Source organism: Mizuhopecten yessoensis, unplaced genomic scaffold (genome assembly GCF_002113885.1).
Source record: "Mizuhopecten yessoensis strain PY_sf001 unplaced genomic scaffold, ASM211388v2 scaffold8149, whole genome shotgun sequence".
Taxonomy (NCBI): domain Eukaryota; kingdom Metazoa; phylum Mollusca; class Bivalvia; order Pectinida; family Pectinidae; genus Mizuhopecten; species Mizuhopecten yessoensis.
In genome coordinates, this window is record NW_018407403.1 from 717,670 (window position 1) to 737,810 (window position 20,141).

A 20,141-nucleotide genomic window follows, 5' to 3' on the forward strand; every position below is an offset into this window, starting at 1 on the left:
AGATGTTATTTTATATAAAAATAAAGTGATGATGAAGATGATGAGAATGATGATGAGGATGATGCATGTCTGTGAGATGTGTTGGTAATGAGGCTATTGTTTATGATGTGATTATGATATCTGCTAATTTGATGAAGATGTATATTGCACATTAAAATGAAAATAAAAAAACAAATAATATGACTATTCTTGCTTGGCAATTTTCATTTCGAACCCACAATCACTTAAATGAATTAATCTTATATTCTTTTATCGCTTTTACTTCTTAATAGTTCTTTATATTAGCTGATCATAATATCATCTTAAACTTATTTCTCGTAATTGATGAATGCCATTATTGGGAATTTGGGTATTTTACTGAGTATTGTTATCATGATTGATCCGATGATATCGTCTGTAACAATATTTCATGTCTTGTGTATACACTTTCGGTATTAATGCCGGCGTAAAAAGTGACACTACAGTCCATGACGTTATTTAATTGTGATAATTAAGATTACAATAGACATACCCGTTCTTTATAAGATATCCCAGAAGTAGATAAAATATTTAAGTTAGTTTATGAGATTTCCCCCTGATGTATACATGAAATATCTCATTAAGGTATTAAATGTTAAATTTGCTTTTCATAGGTAAATACTACGACGTGGTTGGGAAGTAACCTGTAAATTTCTGCTAACGTGAACTACCAGCAAAGATAGACAATGGGAAGACTTTGATGAGCTGGCAGACCAGACATAAATTGTTTTAACTCGTTGGATTTTTTTCACAATGTAAACTTTCAGCACTACACATTTAATTTCATCTTTGTATTTGTAATGTTTGATAGCATTGTTGTTAATTTAACTTACTCCGTACTATCCCCAGTAGGAATAAAAAAATGAAAATAAAAAAGACAAAGAATACGTCAAAGATATCAGTTTTACTTTTTTTGTAAATATGAACTTACATAAAGCTGTCATCAAACAAAAATGCATCAATATATCATACCTGGTCTGATATACTTATAAACCAGTTTCTTACTCACCAAACTGTTCAAAGATTAACATCTGCATTTAAGGCCACAAGCGAGTTGTATCCAATTGCTTTGAAAGCATTAAAATTGACTCCATGAAAAATCACTGGATGTTTTTATAAATGCATGAATGATAGACAAAAAACGCTTATGGCCTTTAATTTGACCTGCAGATGTTAGAGTCTAGTCATTCTATGGTTTCACCTCAAACAAATTGCAACAGAAAATATTTTTAGTTGAGAATATATAACAGACGTGTTTAAACAACATATACAAAATCTAACGATGGGAAATATTCAAATTTTGTGATGAAAAATTGTTAAATAAGCAGAGGAATGTATGACCTGTACGGGTCACACGAAAGAGTTCCTAAGGGGAGGTAATAAACGAACTATGGGGGAATGAGAACATAAAAGAGCGTAATACCTCGAATTTTGAGGTTGTCAACTATCTCACATTACACAAACAATAACATGGACGTGTGTTTAGTCGACTATATTTAATGTCTGTTATCACATATTTAATTCAATACTCGCCATTAACAAGGCATTATACGTACAATTAGTTTACCATACTAGTCTGGATAATTCTGGTTACATGTCGCATATCACAATTACACTTGGATATTATCACAACTGCTCAATTATTTAATTAACCATTAACAACACTAGATAATGGGGATGTGAGCACAGTTGTTCAAAGGGTGATCAGCTTAGTCAGTGGTTAGCGGAAAAGTTTTCTTTTCTGCGAATCCTTAAAATGAAACCATTAACCAAGTTAAAACTTTTCATACAGCAAATAGTTTAGTCCAATAAAATTACATCCAAAATTTGATGTTTTACCCTGTAATCTGACCAAATTATAACAGGTTTAAAAATGTCGTTAAATCGTGATTAGCGAATCACCTTCTTAACACAACTGGGGCCTGACGTCACAGTGAACAACACTTTGCATTACAAAAGGGGGAAATTCCTATTTCAGAGAGTCATTTATGATAAATATATATACAAGGTTTTGAATATCTTCCAGTTGAAACAGCTAAACATGAAGTGTTTCACGACCATCACAAGAAGAGGGTTATTCAACATCTGATATTTGTTGGTCAATATTAAGCATTACATAATGAATTGCAGATTTAGTAGCTTTGAACATCAAGGAACATAAAGCATTTTCAAAAGGGATATGTCACATCCGAAATTCTTCCCTTCTCATGCTCGTTTGCCTTACGCCAGTGTAATGTATGTTAGTTATTATGGTTCCGGAGATCCCGGACCGGGCTCCGTTTTATGTGTTAGACGTATGTGCTGCTTTTCCGTTTTCCGCCATTAAACGTTCGATCTCTCACCGTGGTTTTGTGTGTTCTTCTTTACTGGCGTTAAATGTTTGTTTGTTGGCTTAACACTCTGCCATACAATTTTTATGTTAAAAATTACATTCCACACAGTTCCGTGCCGTCAATTAATGTTTATGGTCTTCAATTGTATCGTGCGACTACAAATTTCATTGTTAACTCTTCGGAATGAACCTACGGCATTTATACGTGTACTGTTTTTGCATCCATGGATATACATTGTTGGAATTTATATATTTGACATTATATGGACACCAGACAAGTATTTATTTCTTGATAAGCTTTTAAAAAGTTCACGTAACAACTTATTAAGATGCTGGTACACAGGTACTGAAAAGTATCTAGTGTCATATATAAAATAGGCTAAAAAAATAGATCGGCCAACTCCGTGATATCTCAATTTTCATTTCTTTCGTCGACCAAATTATATTGACAGTATAGGACAACTTATCTGGAATAAAGTAAAAAATCATAATAAAACCTAAAAGGAAAACTATAAAAAAAAAATCCGGAATGGCTTTATTTACCCTTAAGCTGTTAATAATATAAAATTATATATCACAGACTAGTATGCATGTACATACCATTAGGGTCTGTAAGTTCGTCCATGTTGGTATCTTAACCTTTAATACTGCCTTGACATAGCCTGCACAAATAATAAAATATCACCAAGCATGCTATTGCAAAACACAATGGAATGAGTGATGCTTCGTTTGTTTGCTCAATAATATGTAATATGTACTTGATATTGTAGTATGCTGGACAGATGTTATCTAAGCTGAGTCAGTTACAACGTGAAGTATTATACAAGAAAGAAAATAAAACAATACGCTGACGTTGCAAGCACATATTAAAACTGACTAAAATGAAATGCTAAATGCATTTGTTACATTGCTCATATCGACCAAATAAAACTAACAATCACTTAAAAGAGTTACTGGCCTAACAACTGTAATCCTTATGAACAACTTAATTAACTGCAATCTACTTCTGTATTAGCCAGCGGTTGATGACAGCTCGTCTCTCAAGGCCGTATCGTCTAGGTTTGCCTCCCGCATGGCTTTGTAAATCCAGGTGAACATGGCCTCCCATCGATACGCGTCCTCCCACTGTTGTAGTAGGCTTAGGAATGCAGACCTTTTCGTGGAATGGTCCAGGATCGCCTGCTCTATTTCCTCAATCTGCAGACCAAGTTCCAAGAAGAAAATGATGTACGACATTCCTATCTTGCCTGCGATGATGCTCAACTCATCCGTGGTTGGAGATTTGTCGTCGTACGCATTTGTAGCATCTAAAATAATAATGAGTGCGAAATATTGATCATGTCTTACAATATTCAGTTTCTATCCGGAATTTTGAAAAAAACCCACTGTCTATGCATGTTTTTTATGAATCATGAAGAATGCGTACTTAATTTAACTCTGAAACATAATTCTAAAACAATTGAAATAATTATTTTGTGAAAGACAAAACAAATTCACCTTTTAATTCGATCTATATAGTCCTTCCATAGCTTTCGTCATATATCAACTACCTACCTTCCGCCTCGCCAACCTCTGTTTTGCCTCTGTAATCTTCAATCTTTTCTTCGTCTGCGACCGATTTGTGTTTGTCACCCTTTGGCTTTGGTCTTTCCCACTCTGAATAAACATTTTTTAAGGTATGGATATACACATCAGCTACGAAATTAAAAAGAAGAAAATACTTTTCAGATCATACTCGTTCAGGTGCAACTTTCTAAACGTTTGTCGTGAAATTTTTACACATATGTGTTGAACTTGGATTATGTTGCCTCTTTGTTAAATTTCTTAAATATATCAAAGGAAGATTAAACCTCCATTTATCATCATATAGGCAATAACACACATATGTGTTCATTTTACTTTCTAGATAGCCCTCGTTTATTGAGCACGTGCCTATATTTCACTAGGGATTCACAAAAATGTGTGGTATTGCTTTTATTACATATCCACATTTTATATTTTCATCACATACATAATTATGTTCAATTTGTTTCCTGAAACAAATTCATCCAAACAATAACTGTGGACAAAACAACATGGAGGACAGAACGGAATAATGACGTCACATGTCTAGAGGATAGAACTGCGGTTAATGTTTCATTCTTGTTTAAAATGGATGTTTTATAACCGATGTCCTAAAGCCGTAAATGAATTTGGATTACTTGGGTAATATAAAATTTGTATTATCATAGAGTGAAATACCAGACCTTGCAATGTAATGTCTAAAACTGGCTGTTTCACTTAAGTTAGATTCACCAGGTAATAAACAAGTAGCTTTCCTCACCTTCTGTATCATACCTGTCGTGTTCCATCTTGCTTTCGCCTCCTCCAATCACATTTTTGCAACGTTCCATCTTGCTTTCGCCTCCTCCAATCACATTTTTGCAACGTTCCATCTTGCTTTCGCCTCCTCCAATCACATTTTTGCAACGTTCCATCTTGCTTTCGCCTCCTCCAATCACATTTTTGCAACGTTCCATCTTGCTTTCGCCTCCTCCAATCACATTTTTGCAACGTTCCATCTTGCTTTCGCCTCCTCCAATCACATTTTTGCAACGTTCCATCTTGCTTTCGCCTCCTCCAATCACATTTTTGCAACGTTCCATCTTGCTTTCGTCTTCTCCAATCATAGTTTCGACACGTTTAACCTTGATTTCGTCAACTCCTATAATGTTTTCGCCACGTTCCATCTTCCATCCATCACCTTCTGTCTTGACTTTGTCACCATCTGTCTTGTCTTCCTCAATGTTCGTCCTGTCTCCTTCAATGTCTGCCTTGCCTTTGTAAGCTTCCATCTTGTCAATGTCTCCTACCAACATGTATTCGTCATTGACTTGCTTCAGTCTTCCTATGGAAAAAAAAAATCATCACCTTAATAAAATACTTATTTAAGTATCACAGGTAACCACCAAATTCAACTCTTCATATGTCATGACAAACATCGTATGTTTCAATGTATGAGTTATTTATTACCGGAATTAGATGTTTGAGGGGCGTTGGCCGTAGGGAGTTTTCTCTCCATTTCAGTAAAAAGCTTGTCTGTGCTTATTTCTCTCGACTTCATGGCGTGGTAGATGCGACCAAACACAGCCTTTGGTCCAAACTTGATGCTCCATTTCCTAATCAGAAGTGTAATGAGAGTCCTAGTGCTCAGCTGTCGGCAATCATGTTTCACGTTTTCGATTTCATCCATTTCCAAACCAATTTCAATGAAAAGCACACAGTAACTTGTACCGATGCATTTGGCAACATGGCTCATTTGTCTGGGAGTAAGTCGCTTCTCCAACATATCGGCGGTGAAAGGGAGGGCTTAATATGAAAGACAGAACATTAGTTGTGACGTGTGAAGCAAAGGAATAAAAGAAAATGGAAACAACTGTTCTTCACACAATTTATCTTATTTAACGTAACAAATGCGGGCATTGCTTTACTTTGTTACCTAAGCATATCGCACATGTGATTACTTTTTTCAAATTCAGCATGTCTGTCCACCTGTAGGCAAAATATTAGATGATTCCACTTTAATAACCTCCCTTCATTTTGGTGTGGATAAAACTGGTGGGACAGAGTTAAATGATTACCGTTGGCCATGGAGCTCTACAGGAAAAAAGAGCGACTGTAATTTGATCGGAGGTCAAGGGTTCGAATCCCGTAATTCTGACTTTATTTTATAAAATTTGAAAATGGTATGGGTTTCTTTTCAGAATGAAATGTTGTTCGATGATCCTTAATGCAACTACGGGATGAAAAAATAGTTCTCCTTCGAAAGGAATAGCCTCAAATAAATTAGACATAACTCTCAAACAATTCACAACTCAGTATTAAGTTCATACTTACACACTTCTGTTGGAACCTTCACCTATAAATCAGGAAATAAATATGTGTTAATGTATATACTGTTATTTAATCAAGATATATTCATTTTGCTATGCCATAATCTGAACATATTAGTATTGCTTACACGAGATTCATCGAATATTGCCGGACCTCCGATTTCGATTTTTATAAGTTGACAAACATATAGAAAATTGCTTCATGTACAATACTAATAAAAACTGTCGATCGCGGTTTTCTTTATAAATTTAACATTAAAACAAGAATTACGTAAACAGTAAAATCAGTGTCTATTTGAAATGAAGAATCGTCAGATAATTTACATTTTAAACAGATATGTAATATAAACTGTTAGCATTCTGTATAATGAGATTGCATTTCAGATTCTGTAGTTAAACTACATACTGTCCACACATGAAATGTTTACTTACTGAAGATGGGTCGACAAACCACACATTTCGATCATCTTGCGATACCGTCTGGGTACCTGCAGGTCCGGGACACACAATCGGTTCACTTGATTGTGATACAACATTTTCGGGAACTGGCTCTTCTGCGGGAAGCACAAAGTAAGACTTATCAAGACAAAGTTCAAATGTGTCAACTAGATGCTGCTGTTGGTTTGTGATCAGAACATTGTTTAACATTGTTGCGATGACATTTTTCACATAGAAGCCCTCTCCGGGCTTTACTTTACTTATCTTGTTCGCGGAGAAGAGTGTCACCTTAATAATGCAGTCTTCGCAGTGTATGACCATATCCCAGCGCGGGTTTAATTGGAAACAGCCGAATCCTCTCTGGAGACACTGGGTTTCTCCTGCTAGTTTAGCTGCCTCGAAACAGTAGATACATGACGCGAGTAACTTGTCATAAACAGGGGACGACACGAAGACGTTTCGGAATAGAAACGACAATGTTGATGTCTTTGTTGTTCCAGGGCTCTCGATGATGTGTCGAAGCGTCTCTGGGTCAGCGGCTGGAAGGATGCATGGAACTACAAATACGTCATCGGTTGCCTGTCCTTCCCTTGTAAGCGGGCGGGTGATAAGTGCCAGGCGCTCCATGTAGTACACGAGGACTTCCTCATGGTCGGGGAAGTGGTTTTCCTCATCACCTTGTTTTAAAAGTAACCTGATGAGGTCAAGAGTTATCTCCCCTGTCTTGTTGTAGTGATCCAGTGAGTCATGTCGTGTCTGGAATTTCTGAACAGTGATTATCAGTCTAAAGTTTTTCACTAACCACATCGGATTAATAACAACCTTACAGTTGGCATTATTCAATACCACGGAGAGTACTAAGCCAGTCCTATTGAAATATCTGAAAGTGAATATTCAATTAAAATAAAATGCTATCACTAGTATCTATCTAAATAATCAAATGGATTTCCCAAACAAAACCTATAAAATTATAAGAATTGAATAGAAGAAAGATTTATATGGAAGCTCTTGATAAAGTACAAGGAGAAAAAGACCAGGTATTCTGATTCATCGAGCTCATATTCCATATAAAGCTAGGTAACATCCAACTAACATAACGTCCTCAAAGCTAAAACCCGGGGTAGAAATATCGAAATAACAAGACACAAATGATCATAATAAAGAAAACAGCGATCTTAATAGCTCACGAAACAAAAGGTTAACTATCAAATGAGATCACAATGCTGACAATAACACTTGCCTATTGTCTTCACCAACATGTGTCTAAAAGTGTAAAGAAGACTCGGAATCAAGAAAAAAAACAACATTTAACCACATCATTACTGTATTCATTGAAGATTTTGCCCAGGCAAACTTTCGCCCTTCTCAAGTAAAATCTGTATTTGCCAACTGTTAATTGTGCCCTTCACATGTGATTGCTATGTTTTTATGTTGTATTCTAACGTTTGCTCTAATGCTAAATTAGTCCTCATTTCGGAGGGCGAAAAATGCGATAGTTTAACTGCAACATTTCCAAGTATTTGATTGACTTCATCATTATTCCGTGTTATCAGCCATTGCTGAATGTGTGATATACTCACTCTGTACTTTGAATAAAGCATGTCACGATGAGATCATAACATAAGTGTTACCGTTTTATTGATATTCTAAATTAAATACGGTAAAACCATAAATGTGAGAATGGACAGAATGTACACTTAATCCTATTTTATACAAAATTATGACAAAAGAAGTTGAAAATATACCTCAGTGCGTCTAGGACGCAGTTTTCCAAGTCCTCTATGTCGAATTCAAGATTTTTGGCTATGTTGAAAACGTCTTGCAGAGTGAGAATTTTGACATTTTTACTTTTCAGTAACATGATTTCTCTTTCGATTGCGAGCCAGGCCAGAGGTACCTCGGTATGCCAGTGAGACTGGAAGGGCGCTGCTTCTAGCACGGCTCTCCATATCTGCTTGATTTTTCCACGGTTACCAGCCACATTACTGAGAGGAAAGAAGGCGACAACATGTTTTTCCGAGATTGCTTTCAAGTCAGGATCATTAAATAGCTTTTCCTTGATGTACGCTGCCTTCTCATCTTTCTCCCATTGCTGCAGGTAAAATAAAGCATTAGGCCAATGTGCCTAGATTAATATTCACAAGAATTACCAAGTGTAGTTTTAATGCAAATGGCAGACGTGCAAAATTTGACATAAAAAGACATAATAATGCGCAAATAATGACCAGAGTTTATGACAACACTTTCACTGACCGTCCCAGGAATCTTATCCAGAAATGTTCCAATCATTATAACTGGTGGTGACTGTTTCGTTTTACTTGTTCGTTCTTTCGACAAACTGTTCACCGATTTCAGCCAGAACTTAACCATACCTGCAATGAAACAATGTAATCTACCTTAAACAAGTACGTATGTATGTTTATAAACTGTTGCTAATATTTATTTCGTTTTTCTCTAAAAAAATGTTTTTTTAGCATAAACATGTGTATATTCGAAAAAAGGCAGAGCACATTCAAAGCATTCTATTTGTACAGTGATGTTAAGCGATGGGATGCCACACGGCTTACTCACTAACATAGTGAAATGCATTTCAGAAAAGGGATTCTGTAATGTTTAGATATATTATTAGACTGCGAAATCAAAAAATATGTATTTAAGGTTAACTAAACTTTCCTCTCCGTCACAATGTCCTTTAATAGTAGTCTACAGAAAAATAGACTCTATGTTATAATCAGCTCTAAAAAACACGTTTCATTTGCAATGCGCCCCGTACTTTCAAAGCATACAGCAACATCTATCAATGTTTGATTGCATTGAATATGAATTAATCAATTAAAAATTAAAAAACATTTTTTTTCCGTAATACAATGACACCACATATTGTGTGCAAATAAACAAAAAAAAAATAATTAACAGGTGATTGCCATGGTAGGTGTCTTGTTGTTACTTATCCATATAACTTAATTCTTTTCTGCATTAATTTTATAAGGAAAACCCCCATATATAAACGAATTATAAATTGCTCCTGACGCTTAATTTGCATGCTATTCAAATATAATGGTTCATAATTTGTTGGTTATCAATAAGGCATTTTTTGTGTTTGGAGGCCATAAATAACAAGAGGCCCAGAGGGCCTTATCGCTCACCTGAATAAAAAAGCAACCATGTGAAATTATTCTTATTACAAAAAATCCCTTCAATGGTACAGAAGAATAGGGATTTTAAAGACCATCCACACCCTCCAATTATACAAATTTAAGACCCCTTTGCCCAAGAATGTTCCAGACCAACTCTGGATGAAATCCCTCCAATGGTACAGAGAAAGAAGGATTTTAAAGACCATCCATCCCTCCATTTATACACAATTTAGTCCCCTTTGACAAAGGATACTCCAGGCCAAATTCCTCAAATGGTACAGAAAGTGAAGGATTTTAAAAATTAATCCTCAAATTCACATTTTTGGCATCAACCCCTTTGCAATGAAAGGGGCCACACCAATCGTTTATACAAAATTAAGGCCCTTTGTCCAAGGATGCTCTAGGCCAAATTTCGATAAAATCCTTCAAATGGTACAGAATTTTATAGATTTAAACCTCAAAGTTCTTCCCCTATTGGGCCCCTCTCCTCTGTCCCCAGGGGTTCCAAACCCAACCTTTACACCAAAATGGGTCCCCTTGGCCAATGGATGCTTCAGACCAAATTAGGATGAAATCCCCTAATCCCTGTGGTAGAAGAAGGATTTTAAAGGTTTACCTCTATTTCCCCTATTGGGCACCATCCCTCTGCCCCCAGGGGGCAACATCCACCTTTTTTTACACAAAATTGAGTGCTTTGGCCCCAAGGATGCTCCAGACCAAATTTAATATCAATGGTAGAAGAAGAATTTTAAACGTTTAACTCTATTTCCCCTATTGGACCAGCCCCTCTTTTCCCAGCGTTTATACAGAATTGAGAGCCTTTGGCCCAAGGATGATCGAGACTATGTTAGATAAAATCACTTTATCCCTACGGTAGAAGAAGGATTTTTTTAAGTTTTACCTCTAATCCCCCTATTGGTCCCGCTTCTCTGCCCCAAAGGGGGCCACACCCACCGTTTTATACAAAATTGAGTACCCTTGGCCTAAGGATGCTCTAAACCAAATTTAGTCAAATTTACCGGGTCGTTCAGGACTAGTAGCGTTTTAAAGGAAAAGATTACGGACGGACGACGGACGCTACGGCATGGTATAAGCTCACCATGGTCCTTTCGGACCAGGTGAGCTAAAATGCATTTGCAGGTCCACAAACCAGTATTGATCGAAATAAGACAGTATCAAAACGTTTACCATTCAGAACTTCTTGTCCAATATTGTGCCATATACACAAATCAATTTTGATAAAAATAAGAAAAAATCCAAAATTCAATCATTTAAGGACTCCGCGAGCATATTGTCCAATAAAAGTCAAGACATATCGTATGGAAGTACTGTAGCAGTGCCACAATACACATACATACCGAATTCGATTGAAATCAGAAATCATATAAATTTCGACTACTCAGAACCCATGTAAAAACATTTTGACCAAATTGAAAATTGTTCACTTGTTTAGAAATATAGTCTCCAATTTAGTTCTGTGAAACAGTGCAATGACTCACTACGCATGCGTCCACTCGGGTCCTCATACTCCAACAAATTAAAAACCAGCAGATAAACTGCATCTCCACTGAGAAACAGATGGTTTGTGTTGACAAATAGCTGTAAATAGAGTAATGTTAAAGGTAATACAATAAATGAACACACAGGGGATTGCACCTTTAAAGTATCGTAATGGATACAGTATGTCCAAAATGAGTCACACTGCATCACAGCTGTGTCGTATTAATATATTCTATAAGAGATAAACAGGGGTTGGTTGGTCGGATGGTATAATAACAGCGCACTCGCCTTTCATCAAGACGGCTGGGGATCGACTGCCAAATCGGGCGTGAAACAGTAAAGGGGCATCTGTATAAAAATTGTAGATAACTAAAGTTGATGTTAAAATAATATTGTATATTAGCATTTATCTAGGTAACTTATTTATTGTACAAACATATGTACGAGTCATGTTTCAACTGTTTTTAAACATTTTCTTCAGGTTGGTAAGTATTAATTGTTAAAAGAATCATGCAACACACTCAATAAGTGTTTCTATGTGACGTTTGGATGACTAGTACGGTATGTACTCTGTCACCTTTATCAGACAAATGATCATCAAGAAGAGGTCACAAAAGTACTTGACCACCCATATCAACACCATAGATGTACCTAACAACATCACATTTACATGTGAGGAAGAAACCAACGGCACAATGCCCTTCCTAGACACTCTACTGGTAAAGAAAGAAGACGGAACCATGAAGGTATTGGTCTATAGAACAAAAAGACCCATACGGACCAATACCTGAACTTCAAATCTCACCATCCTTTGCACAAGAAGTTAGGCACCGTAGGCACATTGCTCAACAAATGGGATACACTAGTCATAGAACAACAGGACAAAATATAAGAGCAGAATCACATCGCTAGGGCAATGCAAATTTGTGCATATCCGGAATGGGCCCTAAAACGGGTACAAAAACAGTGTGAAAGTAAGGAGAAGAACAAGAAAAGGAAAATTAACGATAAGAACAAAACCAAATGTCAAGTGGTCATCCCTATTATAAAGGGTATATCCGAAACCATCCAGAGGATATATCGCGGGCATGGCATAGCAACAGCCCCGAAGCCTCACAAGCCCCACAAGAAGAGGAATTGGGGTCCGCCATGGTGAACACCGGAAAGATACGGAAACACAAGAAAGAAGGAAATTCACCAGATCAAAAAAGGAAGCAGTCGGAATTCCAGATAAATAAATCGGCAATCACAGACCATGCCACACAGAAAAATCATGTGATTAACTGGGATATTTCCAAAGTATTGGACAGAGATAGCAATCTGTTCAAGCGGCAGATAAAGGAAGCCATCTGGATATGCCGCAGTAGGCCAGGTCTAAATCGAGATGAGGGGGCTCATAGACTCACGCGCATCTATGACCAATTATTAAACAAAGCGTAGCTGAATCAAACCAATTCGGTACATATATAGCAACTATTGTACACACGCTTACAGTGGAGCCGAATCGACATCAATTTGTGGACAACTCGTACGGTTCATTGGTCATTTGTCTGATGAAGGTGACAGATTACAAACCGTAGTTATCACCGAAGGTCACATACAAACAATTATTGGTTGTGTAACAAGAAAATTGTCATAATCAATACTTACCAACCTGAAGTAAATGTTTAATTTAAAAAAAAAAATCTTTTCTTTCTGTTTAACATCAGTGACTTTTCTAAAGCAGGTCAGAACATAAATGTCCAATTTATTGTACCTCCTCTCCTCCGAAATCCCACATCGATACATATGCTTCCTCGTCCATTTCTTCCAGTTGAAGGACGTCTAACTGAACGGCGCAGTCATATGATCTCTCATCCCGTTTTTGTCGATCCAAAGCCTTTCCGTCACGTCCGGTTGATGATTCCTGCTCTAGAGATTGACTTGGCTTTGGCTCGGAGAGATGAACCGTCTCTTCACCAGGAGCAAGTTCTTCTGTCATGGCGCAGCTTTCTGGATCTTACAAACAAACAATTGGTGTAACATGAACGTAGAACACACACACATGTGATTGCACCTACGAAGTCTGGTAATAGATACAGCATGTCATGAATGGTGGTATATTTGACTAAATGACTTTCCATAATGAACTTGATAGCAGAGTTCAGTGTAAGTAGCTTAAGTTGTTACTTCAAAATCTTTAAAGATATTATCAACAGAACAATTACGGCCTTAAACTACATAATTTTATATTAAAAAGAAACATAGATAGATAAACTTACTGTCTGTGTGTTTTTTCTTAGAGAACATAGACACAAAAGGATTGATGAATTTCTGTTTAACACTTGACAGGAAACCTAAACAGAATTACATAATAATGATAATATCATAAGAACAATATGGTATATAAAAGATATTTTGTTATACAAAATGAATTTCAGCACTGCAAAATTGATGAAATGCTCCATGTTCCATTAATCAAGATTATTGAACTTAATTTAATATGACTATTTCATTTGAATGGCGCAGAAAAAACCCAATGATTTTTGCGCAGTGAAACAATATTATTTTTTTAAATTAGGAGGACAATTAACAAAGAGGCAGTTAAAACATAATTGGAACTGATCATCAGTTTCATACTCGTCTGCACTTGAGAATACTGTAATTTAAAATAAATCAATAGCATTTCATTTTACGTAATTGTAATCCTGATAGAGAATTTCATTTACCACTAATCCCACGACCGAAGTCAACCTGGTTTTGGCCCTTCTCCGATTCCATTTCTTCTTTGACCTTATCGAGGGCTGCTTTTCGTTTCATTCTCTCAAAAGCCATCTCTCTATTGATTTTATCAAGGGCTAGATGGTGTTCCATGTCGTCTGTTATATTCCTCAATTTCCCCGTCGTTGTATTGATAACTTGGCGCTGTATGAAGGCCTCCATCAGGTCAGTGCTCGTCAATCCCTGTGTGCTAACTCCTCTCATGTTTCTACAGAGGGTACTTTTGCCTACCCCATTAAACCCAACATAATAGATCCTAATACTGCGAGATCTGCCACATTCCTTCGCCATGGCATCCCTGTAACGTTTTGCCGCTTCTTTGTCCATAGACTCCACCGTGTTGATGTATCTCATGATTTTCTGATCAGTTGTCCTTCGGATGGATTCTGGCAACCCTGAAATCAGTATCGTGCTGTTTGCTAACATTAATTCTATTATATTTCTAGACATCGTACTTCGTTTTCAATATAGCACAAGTTTACCTTCAGCCCTGGTCCTACTGAGGACGAGATCGGGAGAATGATGGAGTTCCTGTTTGACAAAACTGTAATTCGAACTCAAAATTGATAAAAATAAAGAAGGAAAGGTTAACATGGAGACCTTTAAGATATTTTTGGTGTTGAGACCGATCGTATGTGACTTCTTGCATTTCTATGAGCACAAATTGTGTCATTTTTCTACATATTGTGACTTTCTTCCGGCTGACTCGTTTTTGTTTTCATATGAGGCTGTTTTTATTGAAGAACCTATCAGGATTGGTAATATAACGTTTGCCAACCCCTTCAGTTTTCTTTAAAGATATTTCGCCGATCGCTGTGGTATCTTTAAACAATAAGAAATTCATTGATCTCAACGATTTTATAAACTAAAATTCAAAGAAACCTAGCATCTTCTACACCAGCTAGTTTCTTTGATTTTTACTTACAAACTTACCTCCGGGCTGGTGCACTATAAAGATTTTCGATTTTTCCCTGAAGCTTCCATTTCTTGGTTTTAACTCCCATGCTCCCCCAATCGTTCGGTGTTTACAGTTTAAATGTAAGAGCCGATTCAGTTTTCAAGAGCTTGTTCCCGAGGCTCATGTCGACTGTGGCCAAGTTTTATGGTAGCTGTCATGATCTCATTGGGAAAAATGTTATTACGTGTATTATTTGACGGTAGAAGTTTTCGGTATTGATCTTAGTGTGACCTGTTGTTTCGTTGTCACTGCCCGAGTTACCGCTTTGAGGAAGCGACATTTGTTGGAGTTGAACTAGATTTAATTAACGGTTTTGCTGACGCTTACTATTTCGGAACACCTATTTTTATTTTCGTTATACTTTTTAAATGGTCTCCATGAAAATATTTTCTTTTCTGTTCATATTTTCGTCGATTCCGTTCGAATTACGGTTCGAATTATGCATAACCTGACCAAAATAGGAACGTTTTTCTTAAAAAAACGAAACTTCCATTCAGAGGATAATTAATTCCCCCGCAGACGCTAGTAGTTGTTTATTCAAGTGAACTTTCAACAAAATCTGCCTCTTAGTTAAGATGGAGTTTTGCGTAAATGTTATTTCGCATAAAGGGCCGTAACTCCATTAAACAGTGTAGAAATCTGAAATTAAAATGCCGGTGCAAAACTTCATAATATACTTATCATTAAAGTGGAGTTTCAATAAAGACAGACAGGGTGATTCAAGTTTACCCCCCTAACTTCGTTGCGGGGGTATAATGAAAGCAACAACAACACCTACCTGATGGATTTTTCTTCCTCCATGACAGAAATCTGTGAGTCTTTCTGTGTTGTGCCATACGTAGTAGCTGGTCGTAATTGATGTTTTGGCTGTGATGGATGAGGAACTCCAGGACGGCCAGAGTGAACCAGTCATCTGATAACGTGGAGAACTGACAAGCTCTTACGAGAGGTGTAATTCCTCTACTGTTAGGTTCTGTAATGAGCGATGAATGTGTAGGACAGACACGAGGTATGGCCTCCATTACACATAAAGCATCACAATGGTAACCATACTTCACATAGATATGGTATACGTTATCACCATTCCTGTCCCTCCATCGAGCCAGGTCCAGACCAGTACGGACCCACGCCTCGATTTGCGACACATCACCCAGTTGTACAGTAATCCTCATATCTTCGTGACTCACTCCAACTCCAGCCATCCTATCGGAGACTGCAACATACAACAGATTGTCACATCCTTATGTTCTAATATTTGTATCGTATGTAACAATGGCGGTTCTTAAAATCTATTTAAAAGTAGCGTTTAATAAAATATGTTAAAATATTTTCAATATTTGTTTATTTCTATTTATTATTTTTGCAACAATTGCGCTTCTTGAATGTATTTACAAGCAGAATTTGAAATGTTTTAATCATTTTAAGTAAGTTTAAATTTTTTTATGCCTTTTTATTTATTTCTTATTTTGAGAGTTTATGGTTGAAATTATTCATATGAAAAACAATGACAAGTTATATTATTAATAAATCGCAATAACTATTTAGGTACTCGTTTTAAGACTTCCGTTACCAAAGCTTATGTTCCTTCACGCTTTAGGCTTAAAGTGATTTAAGATCCCCATACCACTGCAAAACAAATATGAAACTAAGTGTACTGAAAACTGCTTTTTTTCCAGCATACACTGTATATACAGCTTTTATCAATAATTTCTGAAAAGAAAACCGTAGTGTACTATCGCTCTAACCGATCGCGATTGAGCCACCTGGCCAACGGATGTGTCCAAGCCCAGCTGTTCTACAGTTATATCCAAACGGAAATTGGAAAAACCGCAGTGCAGCGGAATAAGGATACTGAACGTGTAAGGAATAGGTAGTATGATCAAGAATTTGCAGCAAATATCCGCAGGAAGGGGCAGAGATCAGGAATAGAGGGGTAAAGAAAACTGTAATGAGGAATCAACTGAGATGAGAACAAATACATGTACATGTAACTAAACTTATAACTTAATGTAATATTCGGTAGTTATTTGTTTATTGATCATTTCGAAACACCTGAATCATAATCTCTTCTGCTAAGGCCACACGAATTTGAAAAATAGTTCTTCGGGAAATTTTGGGGAAAAAAGGAGCGAGAGGGTGGAATTTATTTATTTTTTTAATTTCGGTAAAATTTGGAGTGAGCGGTAGTAAAATTTAACAATTACGGGTTTTGATACCTGAAAAGGTGTTAATATTGGAGAGTTTACATGGTATTTGACGGTAAGTACTGTTGTTGTTGTTTTTTTGTAAGAGATTTTTTGTACTGGGAACGTTAAAATGAAGAATATACCTGTAATAATGGAAAGCAATTGATATGTTGCATATATATCTTGAATTCTCACATGGAATAAAATGTTTCACTTGAAAATGATATCCATTTTTCACCGTACATGCATTGTGTTTCAAAACAGTTCACATCAGACTATTTCAATTATGACTGGAATGGTAAAACAAACCTTAGGATCACTCTCACCTGTCCCGCGAACGGGACAAAGCAATTTTTACCTATTCTATTCATATCTGGCATCATCATTCTAAAAAGGTTCTATGTTGTCATATCTAGAATACTGGCCCCAATCCAAATAGGACTTTTATTTTATTTTCTCTTTGTATTATATAAAACGATGTGTAACATTTCTAAAAATCTATAGAACTGCCTCCATATTTACCTGATAAGGACCCTTTTCCTTAGTTTTGATCTTATTATGTTTCAGAACTAAATGAAAGTTTTTTTGTTTTTTTTTATTATTTTCATTAGAAAGATACATTATATTCAATGAAAAAATATATCAAATTATAAACTAAAACAAAATGTTACAATGCTTATTTATCCCATTGGGTAGAAAATCACAGTCATTTGAAAATGATGGAAAAAACAATTTCAAAATAATGATATCAAATAAACTATTGCGAAAACATACTAATACTTTGAGTAATAACAAGAACTCATCTTGACATCTAAACACGCATACAAGTACTTATTTGGATCACAGTTATATAAAATTAAATATAGGAATACAAATATGAAAGAATGATCAACTTGTTCAAGTTTATGACTGGGCTATATGATTCGAATTTGTTGGAGGGATTGTTAGATCTCGCCTCTCAAGGAAAAACTCGTGAACACAGTAAAACAATCCTCAAACAACATTGTCTTTTAAATATTAGAAAACATTACTTTACTCAAAGAATAATTGATATCTGGAATAGTCTCACTCAGGATGTTATTTCTTCTCGTTACGTATTTGACTTTGAAAAGAAACTTCTTCTGGAAACGAATTCTGGAAAAATCTTGAGTTGAAGTACGATCCTACAGCGTCTTATGTAATGGCATATTCTATGTTTACCACATTGTTATTCAGATTATATTGATGTTGATATAGAGGCAGCAATGCCTGCGTCTACTAATATCATATTAAATGAAACAATTCGTTTGAAAATAGACCGACACGTTTTCTCTCGGTCTCTCGGTTTTCAGCTGCATCAACGATGTGTAAAATTAAAAACAGATAAAAAAAATCAGGAATTCGGAAATGTTTTTTGAGGAGCGGTATTATTTTTCTCGACTTCAGATTTTAAGAGCGGTAATTCCCGTAGAACTTTTTTTTAAATTGGTGTGGCCTAAATTACAAATGAAGTGGCCCCACCAAATATAACTCATTGTTTGCCACCTAAGTTCTGTAGTTCGGACTTAAATACATGCTGTGCGTAGAGCTTTCCACGTAGGACTTTAAACATTATTCAGTAATATATAGAAGCGGGAAAAAGAAACTGTGCATGCGGAGAATTGTTATTAGTCTGCCTCAGATCTCAGAAAAGAGGCCTGGAAAATGGTTCTGTTGGCAAAATTTGTTAATGCAAAACTTTCACCACCAATGTCCTGTATGATATCAAGGTGGATCATTCAGACCGGCTGTCGCCTTTTAAATGCTGAAATAAGGCTAAAAAATTAGGTCAAAGGTCAACGGGTGCATTTTTTCTTTATTTTTGCTACAATAACCACATAGGGTTGATTTTTCAATCTGAACCCTTTTACTGTGTGTTTTAACATTACTCGATCTATAAAGAAAGATAGCACATCTCAAAACAAAGTTATTATTTATATATAACATATAAATCAAGCACACCTTAGTGTTAGCTAGAGACGTATTTATCGACAGTTACCTCCCTTACATCCAAATTAGCCATTTACCATTATATTTACCAAAAGCGCAGGGCGGGCATGTTTACATGCGATTTATATGGGTATTTGCCATGAACAGGTATGTCTTTTGATCCATTCTATATAATATTTCGGTATTAAAATTGAACCACAACACAAAGAAACACAGGTATATACAATGGTTTGGTTGTGTTTATAGTAAGATGCCTGGCATTATGGTTAGACATGTTTACAATACGTCAAATACTTTATAGTAAAACAGTCTTCCAGGGTCAGTTGAATTTGAAATGACATATAACGGATGTTGTACTAGTTATCATATTATATTTGTAAGTTTAATTATCCCGATTACAAATATGAACTATAACCAAAACCAGTTTCTAATGATTCATTCTGGGAATAAAAATACAACGATTACTTCCCTTCCATTAGATATATGTTTACATGTTAAGTACTACTGTTCGCTAATTTTCAAGATAATTGTTATAATATAATCATAATAATGATGATCATCATCATAATAATAATAATAATAACGACGAAATCACTTCCGATCTGTTGACTTGTGAAAAAAGTGGTCGACAATTAGTTGAAGAATTTGCAGTTAACCGACTGAAGGAGAAAACGGTGGAATTTTTCGCACCAATTAAAAGGGTCAAATCAAAGACATTCTCTGATTTGTACAAAAAAACTACACCCGATAGGCAGAAAATGACGAAGCTAATAAGGGCCGACAGGAAGTTGCTACAGCCGCAAACTCGGGACGATCTGTCCAAACTGCAGAAGTGTTATAACATGAACTGGCGCCTGTTCCTCTCTCTTTGGCCAACGCGAGTGGAAACATGAATACCACAACAAAGTCGCAGATTCTCAATGTTTTGACAGCGGATTTAGGTATTGAAACACCACAGGAACTACCTCCCTC

The 20,141-nt window shown here is 36.1% G+C and overlaps 1 protein-coding gene across 4 annotated transcripts in view; it reads right to left on the bottom strand.

Moving 5' to 3' along the window:
- Positions 1 to 908: 908 nt before the first annotated feature.
- The window catches only part of LOC110455149, a 25,374-nt gene continuing 6,141 nt past the window's right edge, over positions 909 to 20,141 (bottom strand). The window contains exons 2-14 of one of the 4 annotated variants that reach the window (XM_021505111.1): positions 15,794 to 16,228; positions 14,006 to 14,452; positions 13,559 to 13,633; positions 13,054 to 13,295; positions 11,297 to 11,396; positions 8,914 to 9,032; positions 8,406 to 8,752; positions 6,655 to 7,540; positions 6,227 to 6,248; positions 5,363 to 5,698; positions 4,674 to 5,237; positions 3,905 to 4,045; positions 909 to 3,657 (exon numbers count right to left, since the gene is read on the bottom strand). In XM_021505111.1, the coding sequence (XP_021360786.1) occupies positions 3,362 to 3,657; positions 3,905 to 4,045; positions 4,674 to 5,237; positions 5,363 to 5,698; positions 6,227 to 6,248; positions 6,655 to 7,540; positions 8,406 to 8,752; positions 8,914 to 9,032; positions 11,297 to 11,396; positions 13,054 to 13,295; positions 13,559 to 13,633; positions 14,006 to 14,452; positions 15,794 to 16,217 (3,999 nt within the window). In that variant the 5' untranslated portion in view covers positions 16,218 to 16,228 and the 3' untranslated portion in view covers positions 909 to 3,361. Of the gene's footprint in view, positions 3,658 to 3,904; positions 4,046 to 4,673; positions 5,238 to 5,362; positions 5,699 to 6,226; positions 6,249 to 6,654; positions 7,541 to 8,405; positions 8,753 to 8,913; positions 9,033 to 11,296; positions 11,397 to 13,053; positions 13,296 to 13,558; positions 13,634 to 14,005; positions 14,453 to 15,793; positions 16,229 to 20,141 lie in introns of those variants that run through there. The other 3 variants (XM_021505112.1, XR_002463425.1, XM_021505113.1) reach the window with 3 other exon arrangements.